Source organism: Schistocerca serialis, chromosome 1 (genome assembly GCF_023864345.2).
Source record: "Schistocerca serialis cubense isolate TAMUIC-IGC-003099 chromosome 1, iqSchSeri2.2, whole genome shotgun sequence".
Taxonomy (NCBI): domain Eukaryota; kingdom Metazoa; phylum Arthropoda; class Insecta; order Orthoptera; family Acrididae; genus Schistocerca; species Schistocerca serialis.
The window spans coordinates 1028398562-1028417576 of NC_064638.1; the positions used below are offsets into that span (position 1 = coordinate 1028398562).

At 37.6% G+C, this 19015-nt stretch overlaps 1 protein-coding gene across 7 annotated transcripts in view; it reads left to right on the top strand.

The window, feature by feature from the left end:
• LOC126413773 (regulator of G-protein signaling loco) overlaps positions 1–19015 on the top strand; it is a 244224-nt gene that overhangs the window by 218733 nt on the left and 6476 nt on the right. For 6 of the 7 annotated variants that reach the window (XM_050083294.1, XM_050083292.1, XM_050083298.1 and 3 more), the window contains exons 5-12: positions 3382–3615; positions 4222–4410; positions 6424–6621; positions 6764–6851; positions 7022–7152; positions 12101–12184; positions 13507–13645; positions 15343–15434. In XM_050083294.1, coding sequence (XP_049939251.1) covers positions 3382–3615; positions 4222–4410; positions 6424–6621; positions 6764–6851; positions 7022–7152; positions 12101–12184; positions 13507–13645; positions 15343–15434 — 1155 coding nt within the window. Of the gene's footprint in view, positions 1–3381; positions 3616–4221; positions 4411–6423; positions 6622–6763; positions 6852–7021; positions 7153–12100; positions 12185–13506; positions 13646–15342; positions 15435–15726; positions 15826–19015 lie in introns of all 7 variants that reach the window. The other variant, XM_050083293.1, reaches the window with a different exon arrangement.

Sequence of the window (19015 nt, forward strand, 5' to 3'; positions counted from 1 at the left end):
ACGCTAATGAATTGAGTAGTTTTTGGTGGTGTTCTCGGTATATGAGTGGTGAGAATATACCTGATCAAGGACACCAGCAAGATTTGTCCCTGTTTTCTCTTTGCTACAACATCTGCTTATCAGTGTCCCACTGTAGGCAATCCATTTCACTGGATAACAGTGTCAGAGCTTGCACTAAAACACAACAATAACAGTTTGTCTGCTTACTGCACTTACCGTGTGGTATGACTTTTTTTCCTTTGAACTCACTGTGTTTGAAACACTATTACCGATTGGTTATAATTAAACTGCAGCTGTTGAAGTGATGCTGCAGCCATAAAGTGATGTGATCAGTAGTTGCTCACAGCAGTTGCTGTGGAACCTTGAGCAATGTTCTGCCGCATATTGGCCTTCAGGTCAAGTAGGGACTGAACATGTTCTTGGTAAATGCATTCTTTTAGGTATCCCCATAGCCAAAAATCATATAGATTCAGATCGGTTGATCTTGTGGGACATGCATTTGAAAAACCCCTGGAGGTAACATGTTCGTGAAAGATTGCGTTAAGCAGATCTTTCACTGGGCGAACAACTTGAGGTGTTGCCCCGTCTTTAATGAAAACAGTGGTTTCCACACAGTTGCACTCTTCCAGAACAGGAATTTCATGCTGTTCGAGGTGGTCTCAATAACGTGCAGATATCACGGTACACCTGACAGGCCTCGTGGGTGCATTCTCTTCAAAGAGAGAATAAAGATGCTTGTTAATCCGCTCTACACAATCACACACAGGAAGTGAAATAGCTCTTTGAGCACAACTCGTGGTTTAACAGTACCCCAGATGGCTTAACAGTACCCCAGATTCAGTAGTTCTGTGTTTTCACAGCACGCTGTAGTGTAAAATGTGCCTCATCACCCCATAAAATGTTGCCCGGGAACATCTCCGTGTCAGAAACCAAACAGCAAATTTGGAACATTGCTGCAGATCATGGGATTTCAGTTGCTGCATCATCTAAATATTCTATGCAAACCAGTGTAAAATAGGGAACAAAACTTTTCGTACCCTTGACCATGGGATGATCAATTCTCATGACACTGCACAAACATTACCACTACCCGGAGCACATGGTGCGGCATCATTTTCAGCAACAGTAAGCTTGTCAATAACTTCCACCCGGATAGGACTCCTTCCTTGTACAGGTGTCACACCAAGCTCACCCGTGTTTTTGAATTTCATTATCATCTTCTTTAAACCATATAATCACATCATGCCCTACTCAGACCTTTCAGTCGCCGATAGTCTCAATGCAGCACTGTAATAGCTTCCCTTCACATATAATTGTTTCACTGACAGTGCATGGTCTCTCTTCTCAAAAGCTGTAGTGTTCACTCATTTTATGGCTTGTCAAATGACAGCATGGATGTCATACCATCATACAGTGTACAGCACCAGATTTGCACCTCGTGGCCACAATTGGAACTAATTTTTCTTCCAGCTTAAATGGGTTCTGCATTAATGCTTTAACATATCTACCAAGTTTTGCTGCCATATGATAATTAAGCCCACACTGAATATCCATGAGTAGCTGCACTTTAATTATAAGGACTTTAATTATAATGTTATTGTTATACCCCATTTGTTGCAGTCTTCAAACCTCCATCTGATCATGTAGATTTAGCTTTTACGTAGTTCTTCAAATCACTTCAGAGCGATAGTTTCTTTGTGTTGACCAGAGCCAATTTACTTAACATTTCTTGACCAGCTGAACACAATACCTATTCTAATGGCTACTTGTCCCTCTTACTTGATCCCTATGTTTCCTCATGCTTCCCATAGTCATATTCCCTCACTCACTTATTGCAGTAGCTTTTTGTTCAGCTTTGCACTTGCATGCCCTCCCTTCAACATTTTATTTACTTAAATTCAACATTTATGATACATTTGTGTCTGTTAATATGTATTTCTAATCTTTATTCTTATTTTTATTGTTCCTTCATCTGCAGTAAATAACCTGGCAGTTTTTTTTCTGTATTTTGATTTATTTTTTTAAATTCAGAATAACGATTCTATTACTAGGCGGGAAAGGGAAGAAACAATTGGAGAGAATAGTGAGAAAGTTAATAATTTGACATTAACCGTATTTTTTATTGTTATTTATAGTGCTCAGTTTTGTGACTCGACTGTTAACAAACTACATGGTGAAAAATGGGGCTCAGTAACAATTGTTTAAACAATCTTAATTTACACTGATGAGGGGGCTTCATGGGCTGCTCTGCCCTCTTCGATATCCTTTATAATTATGGGTGTGGAGATCATGCCCGGACACACATTACCTACAGCAATATGAGGGAATTCTAAATAAAATCTGGGAAAAACCACCTTGTCCTGTTAACTATCAAACATTTTCAGCTCATTAATGTATTTAGTGGAATCTGAGTGAAAAGTATAATGAATTGGTACTCGTGAAGTTGCTCGGTCAGATTTTGGCAGTAGCAACTTTTTTATTTTACTTTTATTTTAGTTACATATTTATTAACAAATAGAAATTTCAGTGTACAAGTACTGGATCATAATGTCTCAATAAAGGTAGCATATTTTTTATTTTTAATAATTGTTCATATGGAAGTAAATTAAATATGATAGAGTTATGCAAAATCTCTTTTGTTAAATGGAAGAACTATATACATCAGCAACCCTATTAAATCTCTAGAAATAAAAAAGTTTTTTTATTTTCTACTTGTTGTTTCGCATTTTTATACCAAATTTCAATTTGTTGTGAATTTTCTTGCATGTATAATTAAAAATAAGATAAATTATTTTTAATAAAAAATTATAATTCAGTATTTGTAAACTAACATTGACATTTGTTAAAATATATAAAATCTGAAAACAGGTAAAAAAATAAATATGCTGGTAGCATGATTTGAAATAATGGCTTCGTGACTATAAACCTATTACATTACACACTCAGATACCAGTCAATATATTAATGAGATAGAAATGTTGTATACTCAGCTTTGATAGGAAATCTTTTAATCTTCATGTACGACATCTTCAAGGTGTTTTTTTGAGGGGGGGGGGGGGGGGGGGGATTTATCACACTGCTTAAGAAAAAACGAGGAGGACAAAGCATTCCATTAGTTCCCCTTGTAAGTTAGTAAAGCCTTAAGGTCATCTTGTTCACACTACATTAATGTCAGTAGAGAAATAGACATAATTTCCTTTTTTAAATATAATATTCTATAGTAGAATTCATATCTGCAAATTGTTTTACTGTTTTACCCTAGATCAATCTCCTTTCACTAGTTCCCTCTTTGATTGTGTTCTAATTATAAATATTTTTGTACAAGTTTCTGTCACAAAGCTCGTAAATTTTTATGAAGTGCAATGTTGAACATTTCAATAGTTGAAGAAGAGCCGCAGTGATGCAGAAGATCGGCGGCGTAAATCATTGTTGCCATGGCATCGCAAGAATCGTTCAAAATCGAAAGACCGAGGAGAATCTGAATACAACAAGATGAGAATGATAAATCAGCAGAGGGAGACAGAAGATGCAGTTTCTGTGCGAAGTGATGTTACGAGCAGTAGATCATCCCTAGCTTCATGGGATCTTGCACTTAGAGGCTCATTTAGCAGACAGGTGAAAAAGCCTTTTTTTTCCTCATTTGTATTCAGATTAATACAACACAGTAATTAATAATCTTTATATGAATTCATTTTTCTTCTAATTGCAAGTTGCTATAATTGCACTTTTCGAAAGTGTTATAGCTGCAAAAGTGGCTTCCCTCTGCATCAGCAAAAAGAACAACCTCATTACCTCTGCCAAACAAAGTTATATCTCCATCTGTATGTTATGGAGACTAGAAATGGGTTTCCTCTAGCCTAAGGACTGTAAACACCTCACCTGGCTCAAGATACATACACCACATTGATTCATGATAAAACTGAACTTTCTGCATTTTAATTTGTTGCCACAGATAAGATTCATTTGGTCCTATGATGAATCTTGTGTCATCTTCCTTTCTCAGTGTTGATGGCTGTCTCTTTAATAGTTACAAATCAGACTGATTTCAAGTTATAATGCAGCAATTTTTATTACTGGTGATAAAAAATATTATTGCACAAAAGAAACACAGTCTATACTATCAGCAAAAATTGTATATGTTAATAATTTCTTTTTAATGTAAAAGAATAATAGTTTTCTTGCTCGGTTTGCAGTTGGTTTATGTTGTATGTTTCATTACAGTCTGTAACATCAGGAGAACTAGGAGAGCGTGAAACATGTACTTTATGTCGTGTGATTCTCGCTGATGGAGCAACAACAGTTGTCCAGACAAGAAAGCATGAAAATGTGAAAGACATGGTTAAGAGGCTCTTGGATAAAAGAGGCCTTCATTACTCGTCGTTTGAGGTGTATGTTGGAAATTCAACGAAGGTAAAAATCAAATCCTCTTAATAAAGAAAACACTTGAAACAAATCTTAATATTTAGAAAACACACACACACCACATCACATCTTAATATTTACTATTAAAAACAGTCTTGATCACGATTTATTTATCAAGGTGGCCAGTTTTGACCACTACTGTGGTCATCTTCAGACCATTGAGTAGGAACCTCTTTCTGTTGGAGAATCACTACTCTTGAGAAATAAATCGTGATCAAGACTGTTTTTAATAGTAAATATTTATAAGACATTGATCACTGCTGTTCCCATAATGCATTCAAAAGTAATACATCTTAATATGTTCAGAGAAGGGAACTTTCCTACTGTTAAGCCTATTTGCTTAGTACAATAGAGACAGGATAATATCTTTATTTTACCTTTCCTGATTCGGTGTAACAGAATGGAAATGAGTGACACAGTAATTAAAAGTACTGTATTATATGTTTGAAATGCCACATCTCATTTTGCAAACAGAATGACTCAAATTTTTATTTGTTGTGCTATTTTTTGATTTCTTGATTACATGTAGTATAGGATGTATATTCAGTTTATTGTCTTTGTAATTCACAAATAAGGACACTTCATAATTGAAGACATAAAGTCTGAAGGCACCATGATGACCACGTTTAATATGACAAAAATGGCAAACAAAGTCTGAGTCACTTTCTATATATATTCAGATTAACAGTTTTTGACTCTTGCATGTCGTTATGTCAACCTGTGATTGACAGTAATTAAATTTAGATCTGAAGATGACTTCTGGCAATAGTAGAAATGGGTAATTCAAATGATACAAAATGTGGCCCAGTGTGTGTGTGTGTGTGTGTGTGTGTGTGTGTGTGTGTGTGTGTTTTTCTTTAATACACATGACACAATTCATGCAAACTGGTGGACTGGGGTCATGTAATATATGAATACAACATTGAAAAATGCTTGAGTTTATTTTAAAAAAAGAACTTTTAAAGAAATCTTTCCAACTACAACCCATTTTGTAGGATTGTTGAGAGTATGGAGTTTGATAGTAACAGGAGTGACCCACTCATATATCTGACAGAAAAGCAAACTGAAGCATGTTTATTAATTTTAGATTACTATTGGATTCAACAATATTTGGAAATGGAACAAATTACACTTTTAAGAGATTTCTTTAAAACTGTTTGTGAAATGTATGTCTGGAGACTATTATGTGTCGTCACTTACTGTTGTTATAACATTCTTCTGCAATGAATATTGTATTTTTAAATTATCTTTTTTTTTTCCCTAAGATAATAAGGCTTAGGACACAGGACCTACAGTAGGGTCAGCAAAAGAAGATCCCCGACAGCTGGCAGTGCTCTTGCTGGCTTTCAGCTGCGAAGCATGAACTGCAGCAGGCAAAAAGAATAGTCATCTATAGAGCTGTGAATACTCTGAGGCATTGCTGTAAGAGATATACACAAAATTGTGTTACGTGCTTGGTTGAGGTAGACACGTGAAGCAGGCCCTCTGCAACTGTCGGGGATCTTCTTTCACGTACTCTCCTCTAGCTCATGGCAGGTGAAGAGCACTTATTTCACCAAACCTTGCAAAATATAAGTAAAAAATATTAAATGTCTAAATGAACTTGTCAAAGTCCAGTTTGTTGTGGCTGTGCGATGTTACTATTGCATTAAGCTGCTGCTGTTTAATCACACTAGAGAGTGTCTTGTTACAACACAGTAAGATCTACATTACAAAGCTGTAATAGCTCATCAGAATATTAGGCATTTCGAAAAGAATGCCTTTCATGTTTTTTTATTTTTATTCTAATGGGCTCATAGGAGTGTAAATATTGTACAATAAATTTAAGAATTGGTCACACAGTTAAGGCACAATGAACATTTACGCATTTACGCAGATCTGAGAGCCAAATAATGTGAAAATTGTCCTGTACATGCTATACGTGTATTTCTATTGTACTAATGTACTGTATGTTGTGTGGAGGTATTGTGTGTGTTAATTATTGCTATTGATGTTATATAGCCTGTACCATTGGATGAAGAATCATCTGTTCTTGGTGGAAAAGAAGTCCAAGTGGAGCAGAAAGTTTCATTTCGACTCGATCTACCCAACAGAAAAACAGTGGGTGTGAAAGCAAAATCTTCAAAATCTCTTGGTGAAGTTCTAAGGCCAATTCTACATAAATATGGCTACAATGTGGAACTTGTTACACTCTGTCTTGTAAGTTATTTTGTCAGTTGCTGTGAGTTCTAGATGACTTAGTTTGAAAAATGAAATATGTTGTGAATATTAGACCTACATGTTGAATTACAGTGTTTATTCGTTTCGCCACTTTTAATTCCATCTATTTTCCAATTTTTAGATGAGTGAAAATGAAGTACTAGAATTAAATTTACCAGTATTAGCAGTTGACAACCAACGTCTGCAAGTTCTGACAAGAAGTGCCGAAGGTTTGTTAAATGCTCATGTCAGTGATCATCTTTCGCTAAAGTGGATTTATGTGGATTTTCAAAACCCTTTTTAATTAATTCTGACCAATGTTTTATGTGAGATATAAATAATAGTCTTTGATTGATACCAACATTGTTGTATTTAAGTGTTTTCTTCCTTCTTCTTTTAGTGTGGAAGAATGATGCAGTCCACAAAACAAAATCAGGTCCAACATTGGATGAAATAACGAACAGGGTTTTTGAGGAGTTGCTGCAAGGGAAAGCTGAGGGCAGGACAACACCTGATCAGGGATCTGTTAGGGTGTGTATCATGTTTACAACAGAATAAATTTAAGGCTTTACATATGCAAGTATTCCTTATCCTGTCCCGCAAGTCTCCCCTGACCCAGAGCTCTGGGTGACTTTTCCGAACTCTATCCCTTTTCCTAAACCTCTCCAGTCCTTTTCCTTCTCCCCCTCTTGCTTCCCCTTTAACCTTTCTGCCAGAAGAATAACTTTTCTTTGTATGTGTGTTCTCCTGCCACTGCTTGGTGAGCAGATTTTTTTATCTATCCAGGTACATCATATTGCTACTTACCATAAAGAAGACACGTTAAGTGCAGACAGGCACAATTAAAAAGACACTTACCTAGAGCTTTTGGCCACAGCCTTCAATCAGCAAACGAGGAACACATATCATTCATACCCACAAGTAAGCGCACCTCATGCACATGTGACCGTCACCTCCGTGGGATGCAGCAGCAATTTGCAGGAGACGGGGAAGGGGAAGGGATAGTAGTGTCTGTGTGGGGAAAGAGATGAATGCTGTCAATCACAGTGTGCAGGGGCTAGAATGCCAGCAGGTGCTACATCAGGAGGTTGTGGGACGGGGAGGTAGGGGGGAAAAGGAGAGGAGTGGGGAAGGATGGGCGGGTGCATTGGTGGAGGGCGGCAAACAAAGAGAATAGGAGATGATAGTACTGAGGGGGTGGAAATTTTGGAGGATGTGAGGACAATATGTTACCATAGGTTGAGCCTGGGATGATTATGGGAGCAGAGGATGTATAGCAAGGATAACACCCGTCTGTGCAGTTCAGATAACTGGTGGTGGAGGGAAGATCCAGATGGCTTGGATAGTGAAGCAGCCATTGAAATTAAGCATGTTATGTTCAGCTGCACCTGACCTAATCATCCTACCTGCAGACAAAGGTTTCACCACTGTTGTTATGAACCACAGTTACTACCTGGCAGAAGGCCTCCGTCAGTTATCTGACTCCTCCACCTGTAAACTCTGCCACAGTGATACCATCCCAGAAGTCGAACACAACCTCTAATCCCTGCTTAAAGCCTTAGGCCCTTCCCAGAATTTCTCCCCTGAGTCCATTTCCCTCCTCACCCTTATGACACCCCACACATCCACTTTCTATGTGCTCCCCAAAATCCACAAACCCAACAATCTTGGATGTCCCATTGTGGCTGGTTATTGTGCTCTCACTGTAAGAATTTCAGCCCTCATTGACCAACACCTCCAACCAATTACCCATAATCTAGCCTCACATGCCAAAGACACCAACCACTTCCTTCACTGACTCTTCACCATCCACATCCCTGTATCTCCTCGATCCCTACTCATGACTGTTGACACCACCTCCCTATGTACCGACATCCCAAATGCTGGTCTTACCACCATTGAACACTACCTTTCCCAATGTCCTTCAGGCTCTGAAGCCACTACCTTGTTCCTCATACACCTTACTAACTTTATCCTAACCCACAACTACTTCTACTTTGAAGGGAAGGTATACAGATAAATCCATGGCACAGCCATGGGTACCTGCATGGTACCCTCCTATGCCAACCTCTTTATGGGTCATCTAGAGGAAACCTTCCTAGCCTCCCAAAATGCCAGCCCCTAGTCTGGTTCAGTTTAATTGATGATATATTCATTACGCGGACTCAGGGCCAAGACACCCTATCTTTATTCCTTCGCAAGCTCAACACCTTCTCTGCCAGCTGTTTCTTGTGGTCCTGCTCAACCCAGCGTGCCACCTTGTTAGTTGTTGAACACCTCCTTTCTGAAGACTCCATGTGCACCTCTGTCCACATTAAAACCACCAACAGTACCTGCATTTTGACAGCTGCCATCCCTTTCACACCACAAAATCCCTCCCATACAGCCTGGCCACTCAGGAACAGAATATTTGCAGTGACAAAAACACTCTTGCTGTGTATGGCAAGTTTCTCATCAACCTCCACAACATCCTATTCCATCCCTGTGCCATTGTCAACCCCAATCCTTTGTCACAAGAATCATATCCCTGTGGAAGATCCTTGTGCAAGACCTGCCCAATTTACACAACCAGCACTTCCTATTCCAGTCCTGTCACAGGTTTATCCCATCAGGAGCCAGGCCACCTATAAAAACAGCCATGTCTTTTACTGACTCTGCTGTAATCATTGCACAGCTTTTATATTGGTATGTCCCACACCCAGCTGTCCACCAGGATGAATAGCCATGTCAAACTGTGGCCAAGATCAAAGTGGACCTCCCTGCGGGACAACATGCAGCTGAACATAACATCTTTGATTTCAGTGGCTGCTTCACTACCCAAGCCATCTGTATGATCACCCCTCCACCATCAGCTTTTCTGAACTATGCAGATAGCAGTTATCCTTACAACTCTGCTACAGTAATTATCCCGACCTCAACCTGTGGTAACATACTGTATCCACACCCTCCACCAAACAGTTTCCACCTCCTCTGCCCTATCATTTCCTCCCCATTCTTGTCTCCTGCTCTTTGTTTGCTGCCCTCTGTCAACACAATCACCAGTCTTTCCCACTCTTCTCCTTTTTTTGTTCTTTTCCCCCCACCTCCCTGCTTCACAACCTCTTGATGCTGCACCTGTTGGCATTCTAGTCCCTGCACATTCCACCTGACAGCTCCATTTCTCTCCCCAACCATACACTACTATCCCTCACCCTTCCCCTCCCCGTCCACACTGCTGTTTGCATCTCACATGATAGTCACATTCTGGCACGAGATGCTGGAGGTGGCTGAGCAATGGTGTGTGTTTCTCTTTTGCTGATGGAAGTTGTGGCCGAAAGCTCTACACGTCTTTTAATTGTGTCTATCTGTAGCTTAACATGTCCTTTTTTATGGTAAGTAGCAAAATGTCTTTTCCTACATCGGTGATATTCCTGCCTGGAGTTTCCATTGTTCAGTTACATTATGCTGCAATATTCTGATGTAAGTGGCAGTTGTTTGAAAACTAAGGTCATCTTTGCAACAACACTAGTTTATATCAGTAATAACTACAGCACCTCTATCCAAACTTTCTCTTTTTAACATAAAATTTTTTTGAAATTTTATAAATTTATTTTTTTGTGACATTTCATATTGTAACAAGTTAGATAATTCCGTGCACTTGTAATTTCATCTGTCCCTGGTAGCTGAGTGGTCAGTGCGACGGATTGTCAATTCTCAGGGCCTCGGTTCTATTCCTGGCTGGGTCAGAGATTTTCTCCGCTCAGGGACTGGGTGTTGTCGCCGAAGTGGCATCAAGTCGAAAGACTCGAAGGGAGGCCTCAGTCACACGAAATTTACATTTTACTTGTAATTTCTACAACTAATACAACCTCATGTGACATTTGCATGTTCATCAGCTCTATATATCAGTTGTAACTTTGGAAATAGGCACACAAAGCCCAAAAGAACAAGTCTCATCTCCCTTGTCGTTCAAAAATTGTTGTACTTTCTTCATAGATACCCTGTAGGTCTTCCCTGGGATCACATGGACAACATGTAAGCAGTAATCCATTTCACACCATATATTCTGAAGCATATGTAGGGTGGCTGACATGGATGCATTAGAAATATGCATTTTGGTTTCTGGAATTGTTTTTTGCAAAGGAGACACCTAAACAAGGAATTTTACATAACCCCATAAAATGAAATTCACCAGTAACAGGTCTAGAGATCTAGGTGGCCAGGAGAAGAACACAGTATCATCATGCCCAGTACTTATAGTCCACCATTCAGAAAGAGGTAGATTTAAAAATAAACGAACCTCCAGTTCACTGCTTTTGTACAATGATAAAAATTTTTAACTTTCTTTGATATTCTCTATAATGCTTATCGATGTATCACTTTGCATTAAATAGTAATAGCTGTTTATAATTGGTACATTTATTTTGAATTGCCTTGTATTTCATTTCAAGAACTGCTTTTACAAAGAAACATCAAGAAAAGGACATCAGTCAGCAACATTTCCTTCAATTTAATGCTTTAGTTTGACATGTTGATTTTGAACTTCTGCCGTTTACTGATGTTGGTTTATGTCAATTTTCACAGGCTATGCTTTGTGGATAAATCATTGTTTTTCTATATTAGCATAAATTACAATACTGAGTGCACCCAAAACAAAGTATGAACAGTATCAAATGTAAATAAGAAAGAACACTTCCTCATCGCATGACATTGACTGCCCTCCCTCCCAACCCCGCTTCCCTATTTCACATTTCTTTACTTTCTCTTTTTGTTACACACCTACATATATTTTTCTGTTCCTCTTCAAATTTTGTCCCCTGTTAAGATTTCATTGTTCATTGTCTGTGTTGTTGTCCTGCTCTTTCTGCCTTGAGTACATGGAAACACTTTCTTATTGAAACACTTTCATCTTTCTTGCTCGCTCCAAAAGTTAACATCGCTCCAAAAGTTAACATTTTTGCCATGTTAATTTGTGCTTGTAAAGTGAAATTTTGTGCATCATCATACAGAAACACAGGCAGAAAAAGCTGACTTGGGTTATCGGGTACCTATGAAGTGACTCAAGCAGGTGTCATTTTGACAATAGACTGAAATTTTCCGTAGCAAAATTTTTGCCTGTGAAATGATACAAACCAAAATTACATATATAAATAACACCAGTTGTCTCTACGGTTAATAATAAAACTAATAACTATAGTTATAATAGGTTTCTTTTATGTCATGGGATCTAAATGGGCTATAAGAGCATATCATATTCCAACTAGGAAGTGCAGTTAATACTAAGAAGCAGAGTAGTAAGAATCACATTGTGTGAAACTAATATCTTGTGAATGTATATTCATCAACACAGATAAAACTTGCCTATTCATATAATCATTGTTTTCTCACATCAAAATTTTAATGCATGAAATGCACCTCATACAGTTATACACAGGGTGCCATCTAACCTGTTTACCATGTCTGAATGCAGACCATATAGATCGTTCTACTTTATTTTCAGTCAGAAGATTGGGGTTCTGAACATTCATCAGGAATATTTGGCCGCTTCTTAAGAAGAGATTCAGGATTATTGGAGAAATCTAGGGTGAGTAGAATTTTCTCCCTGTTTTACATATAACGTAAATTAAGTTCTGTGTTGAAGCACAACTAAGCATGAGTGGCGAAGAATACAGTCATCTTGGAAATGTTTTGTATTCAAAGAAAAAGAACAAGGAAAGAATCAGAGGATGATGCTGAAACAGCAGTAGACACTTTTTCGTCCACTGTTGTTATACCTCCTTCCTGAACTGTTCAGACTTTCCATTTTTGTATGAAGTGTTGTGCTACTTAGAAAGTTGTGTATATTTTTTATTCTTTCTCTTCTCTTGAGCATCTTCTACCTCTCCTGGATCAACATTGTTTTCAGTTTTGATGAAAAGCAATATTTGTGGCAAAACTTATGAATCTCATGCATATAAACAGCTCCTGCACTTTGTAGACTGCATGATCATGAGTCTCCATATTGGTGTGATGCTAGGTAACAGCTATGGTTCTAGAGATACAAGTTGCTGCTTTTACAACATTTTTCTGCATCTATATCAGTATTTGTGTAGACCATGTGAGAAATAATAATGATGATGATGCCACATCAGGTAGTTCATGTTAAAGAAAAAAGTTTGAGGAGGAAGGTGATCATGTGAGTGCTGGTGAATAGGATCATTCTGGATTATAGGGGGATTGTACAATGGCCTGAAACACTAGAATTACATTTCATCCCGTAGTCCAAGAGCTCCTCGAACTCTTCTTCTTTTTCATCTGCGTCTTGTCCCTTTTAGTTTTCTTATTATTATGCTGTACTTGATTAGGTGGTAATTCTGTTTCCTATGCTCAGAGAAAATAATCCATCTTGCGAACAGTTTTGTAGTTGTTCTTCAAAGTATACAAACAAAGCAGCAATTCATATTTGCTGTAAAAGTTTTTACTTTTATTTACTGAGTCCTTTGTGGTATCTTTATTGTTACCTCTGGTGTTGGAGAAAATACGCTTGTAGCCACTTTTCTCACATGGTGTCACAAACACAAACATAAACAAGAATGCATAAAATGTTCTCAGGTTTCCAGCCACGTCAAATGGACAGGCACAACTGGAAACACGAAAACATTTAATTCAGTATGCTAGTGAATGAGTAGGCTCTTGCTCTCTTGCTGCTTTTCTCAGTATTACATTACCTTTTGCATTTGTTCACAAATCAACAATTTATCATAATAAGATATTTCAGTCAGAAAGATTTATTCAAGAATAATTCTCTCATTTGCATTTATTAATGATTGCTTTGTAGTGAGTCTGCAGTGCTCTAATTACTGGTATTAAAAGAACTGATATTACCTGCAATCAGTAAAATAAATATTATTTTCTCTGTCTGTGTAGGATGCACGTGGGAAAAGCAAGAAGAGTGGCATGAACAAGCAGGAAGAGCCTGAGAGTAAATCATCAGTTGTCACTCGTGCGCCTCTTATTGCAAAGTGGAAAGTTGGTGTCAAGTTGCAGGGCCGATCTGAAAGTGATGGTAATAGATGTTTTTGTTTCTGCTACATTATTTTTATCTCTTTGAAACATATCCCTCTCGGTTTACTCTATAGAAAAATACACAAGGAAAATTTTTATGGTCATGGCTTAAGGGAGGAGGAGTTATTCTGTATGTGTAGTTGTTCCAGTCCAAGTTGATTTAAGGTAGTGAGAGTTATGATCCTTTTCAGCTAGTTCATTGGAGGGTTGGAGAAATAGGGGCATCTGTAGATAGGGCATGGGAGATTTGTGTATGGATCAGGTTTGGGAGACTCCGATTTTCAGTGTACCAGGCGGGGGATTGCTTGTCACTGCAGATGCACTATCCACAGCTGGCCAGACAGTATAGGACAAACTTTTCAGCGTGAGGGGAAGAGCAGCTGTTATACTGTAGTTGTTGTTGATGTTTGATGGACTTGATAAGGAAATGGGTTTTATGAAGCCACTAGAGATGTGGAGGTCAACATCCAAGAGAGAGAGACACCAATTTGAAGAAGGCCAGGTGAAACACAGAGAAGGTTTTGAGACTGTGGAGGAGTGAGAATAGTGTGCCTTGGCCATAAGCCCAGAACAGGAAAATAGCGCCAGTCACTGTGGACTGGACAAGGGTCATACAGTCTATGGGTAGGGAGATTTCCTCTAGATAGTACATAAACAGTTTGGAACGTGAGGGTGTCATATGTACGCCCATCAGGATGCTGCAGGTGTTCATATGTCTTCTCCTCAAATGAGTAGTTGTGGATAAAGGTATAGTTGGTCGGGGATGTAAGAAATGAGATGGTGGTTTGGAGTCAGCAGGAAATTAGTGACAAGTGAGGATCCAGGTGGTATGGGGAGGGGACCGTTGAGAGATGAAGAAGGAAATGGTTTATGTCTTTGATATAGGAAGCTTGATCAATAATATTTGTAGGATTTTAGTTTAAGCCTTGCAAATTAAATTACAAACAAAACACACTAAATTCAGTCCCCCACGTCTCCACCCCCCAATCCCCAAATCACTGAAGTATAGTTGAATTTTGTGGTATTTGTACAAATGAAGTAGCTGGTAACTGTTTTCTGGGATTTTTTGATTACTTTTCTGAATGTTACATCCTTCAGTGGTTACATGTTATTATATTCAGCTTAATTCCAATCTCTTGAGAACTATAAATATTTATTTTCTATTACTGAATTTTGTTCATAGTCATATGTCATCATGTACTGCAGCACAGTCACAACTCAGTAGCAAAATGACAGTTCTGCCATGTTAACATTAAAACTAGACTACACAAGTTGTTCCATCCATATAAGCTTTACATCTAGTCACAAAATATCATTCTTTAACATTTAATTGTTATTGCATTGATTGACTGTAATGTAGGTTCTTGGTATGATACTTTGTGTATTACGAGTGAAAAGACACATGATACAGGTGTAATATTTTACAATATGTATTATTTTCTTTTACAAACCAGTTCTCGGATATTAAGCCTTCAACAAGCACAAATATATTTCATCAGGTGCAAAGATATTTACTTTTGTGCCTGATGGTGGCATAACAGCCAAAAACCGGTTTCCAAAAGAAAGTAATAAATACTGTAAAATATTGCATCACTGTTGTGTGTGTTTTCATTCATAATTTAATTATTGTATTACAAACTTGCTTGTTATCCTGATTTATTGTGACAGTGCACTTACAATATGATAAATTTATTTCAGAGTTGTATGAAGGTTTGAAGAGAGCACAGAGAAGTCGGCTAGAAGATCAAAGAGGAACAGAAATAAACTTCGAGCTTCCTGACTTTCTGAAAGTAATAACAATTTTTTCAGTTTTTTTATTTGCCACATACATTTATATGAATTTACTTACTTTTATTGTTGTGTAGAGTAAGATGTCACAGTAACAGAACAGTCAGCAACTTGATAAAAATTCTCAATAGGTTTCTCTGTTTACAGATTGTTATTTTCTGTAATTACTCAACTTAGTGCAGTTAGCTACATCTCAAACATGGCTGGTTTCTGATGAAAAAAAGTAATATTTTAAAAGTAATCTCATGGATGACAGATATTAATATCATGCATTTGTACATATTGATTTGCCAGGTAGAAACCAACAGTTTTAGGTGGGATCAGGCAAATGGTATGAAGAACCATGCATTGAAAATTTCTCACAAGACTTGACAGCAGTCAACTTATCAAGAGGTGAGACATTAAGCAGCATAAGTGGTGAACCTCAGCTCCATCTTCCACTAATAAAACACGCACAAGTTGTGCACATTTGTAATTTTTTGTTTATGTACCGGAAAGTAATACATTGTGCCAATGTAGTATTGAATAGTTATGATGTGGGACAAATGCTTGCATGTATTGCCAGTTGTTAGGGCTGAATACTGTGGAATAGTAAGCAGTTGAAAACTAGATATTTGCACTAATAATGAACTGATTCAGTATTGTAGTTGTTTTTAGAAACCCTGTGCTGTTTGATTTGAAACAGTAAATACAAGCTGCACTGTGCATTGTGACTGCACATTTTTAGTTCTTATTTTCACAGTACTACAGTGTGGTTGGGAATGGATTCCATATTACAAATTGCCTACACATTCTGTAAGTTTTAATCAGATTTCTTATGATAAAGGATTTTGTTCCTTACAGTGGTACATATTTTATGCGCTAATGCTAAAATCATCTGTAATCACTATCATTGCCCATTAGTCATTATAATTGCTGCAATTTTGGTGACAGAATTTAGCAGGTACTCCAACAGTGTGATAAAAAAGTAATGGGAATTTTACTTTTTCTTAAAGAATCTTTATTTATTCATCAATATCAACTTTGTCCCCTTCAAAGCAATTCCCCTCAGATACGATATACTACTGCCAGCACTTTTTCCAATCAATCTTTGAAGCACTTCTGGAACTCATCTTTCGTTATGGTGTTCAAGCTCCTTCAGCGATTCTGTTTTTATCTCATCAGTTGTGGCAAAATGACGCCCATTCATGGTTCTCTTTGGCCTCAGAATAAAAGGATGTCACAGGGGGCCATGTCTGGTGAATATGCTGGTTGAGGCAACATACGTAATGTCCCCGACTTAAAAATATGACAGGAGTGTACAAGTAGTATAAACTTTTCGAAAGAGGGTCAAGAAGACATTGAAGATGACAGCCATCCTGGATGCCCTGTACATAAATTACTGATGAAAATATTCATGAACAAGCATTGAGGTGTGAGCAGGAGCATTTCATGATGCAATTTCCACAAGTGCTTTTGCCACAATTCTGGACATTTTCTTTGGATTGCTTCTTGCAAACAGCTTCTAACTTCCGAGGTAGTATCCCTTATTGATTGTATGACCATTAGAAAGGAACTCACGATGTACTATCCCATTGTAACTGAAGAAAACAGTGAGGACTTTCACACATGATCTAACTTGCTGATTTTTTTTTTTTTTTTTTTTTCCATCTTGGCTCTTCTGACAGTTTTCATTGGAACTGTTGGGCCTTTGTTTCAATGTCATACCCATATACCCATGCTTCATAATCTTTCATAACCTTCTTTAAAAATTCTGGATCATTGTGACTTCATTCAGCAATTCCTGAGCACTGTCATTTTTGGTCAAAATTCAAAGATTTCAGAACAAACTTTGCTGCTACACATTTCTTGCCCAAAAAATCTGAAAAAATTGCTGACATCATCATTAACCTCTCTGATGGTGAATCAGCAAATTTCTGGAACCATTTTCTTCAGTTCTTTCACATCGTCGTCAGTAATTAATGTGCAGGGCAACCAGAATGGTTGTTGTCTTCAACGTCTTCTTGACCCTCTTTCGAAAAGTTTATACTGCTTGTAAACTCCTGTCATATTCGTAAGTCAAATGCAGTGCCACTCTTTATGCCATTTTTCAAGCAACATTTAGAGCAAATTCTTTGATCCATCTTTTTCTACAGTAAAAATTTGCCAAGAACTCGAAAAAACACACAACTTTTCGAATTTCAACAATACAGTAAATATTGAAAACAGCTGAAAATGCCGATATACATGTGTACCAAGAAGATATAAAAATAATTTTGAAAATTGGATGTATAAAGCCTGTGAAATTAAAAAACTAATTTTACTTTTTGATCACACTTTGTACGCTTCCAAAGATTTTACAAAACTATTCCTCTAATTCACCTGGGTTTGTTGCTATACGCCCCAGAGGAAGTCACTGGGAAATGGATTTTATGTTGATGTGGCCCATACGATCAAACCAACATACTGAAAGGAGCTACTGAACCAAGCTTAACATACACTAGGAAGTGTGACGGGGGGAACATCTGGCATGTAGATTAGCTCAGAGAGTTGTTACACATTCCATTCACTCTGTGCTTATTAAGTGTGGATGAAATATCACCTCACACCGTAACATTTATTGGAGGATCGTTCCATATAACAGTACTATTAATTTTACAAGCCTACAAATAGCAAGCTCTACTTCTGATTAAAAAAAAAAAAAAAAAATCAACTAATTTTTGTATGGATCAATGAGATCTTTGTGGATGAAAGTGCAACTTTTATTTCAAAGAGGTTTGGATTTTGGATGGAGTTAAACCACTTTCAGGGTGTTTTTGTGTTTCTCATTCCAGAAAACACATTCTACTTGCGTATTTTTCTTCATGAATTTTATAGTGTGAACACATCTCTTAATTTCTATGACAGAATTTGTATCCATTAATTTGGATACGAATCATTTGTAGATTTTGCATTCTTTGGGGCACTAGATTCTCACACACACATCTACATCTATGCTCTGCAAGCCACCATGATGTGTATGGCATAGGGTACATCCCACTGTACCTGGGGATAATAAAGGATTGATTGAATGCCTCTGTGAGTGCAGTAATTATTCTAATCTTATCCTCAACAATCCCTATGTGAGTGATATGGTGGGGACTGTAGTATATTCCTAGAATCATCACTTAGAGCCAGTTCTTGAAACTTTATTAACAGACTTTCTTGGGATAATTTACACAAGAATCTTCCAGTTCAGTTCCTTCAATATTTCTGTGACACACTCCCATTGGGCAAACAAACTTGTGACAATTTGTACTGCCCTTCTCTATATATGTTCAATATCACTCATTAGTCCTATTCGGTACATGTTCCCCAGACTTGAGCAATATTCTAGAAACAGTCACACAAGTGATTTATAAGCCATCTCCTTTGTAGACTGATAGCACTTCCTCAGTATTCTACCAATAAACTCAAATCTACCATGTGCTTTATCCACGACCCAGCATGTGTAATCACATTCTAATTCATATCTCTACAAAATGCGACACACAGGTATTTGAATGAGTTGGCTGATTCCAGCTGTGATTCTTTGACTTTATGGTCATAGAATACTATGATTCTT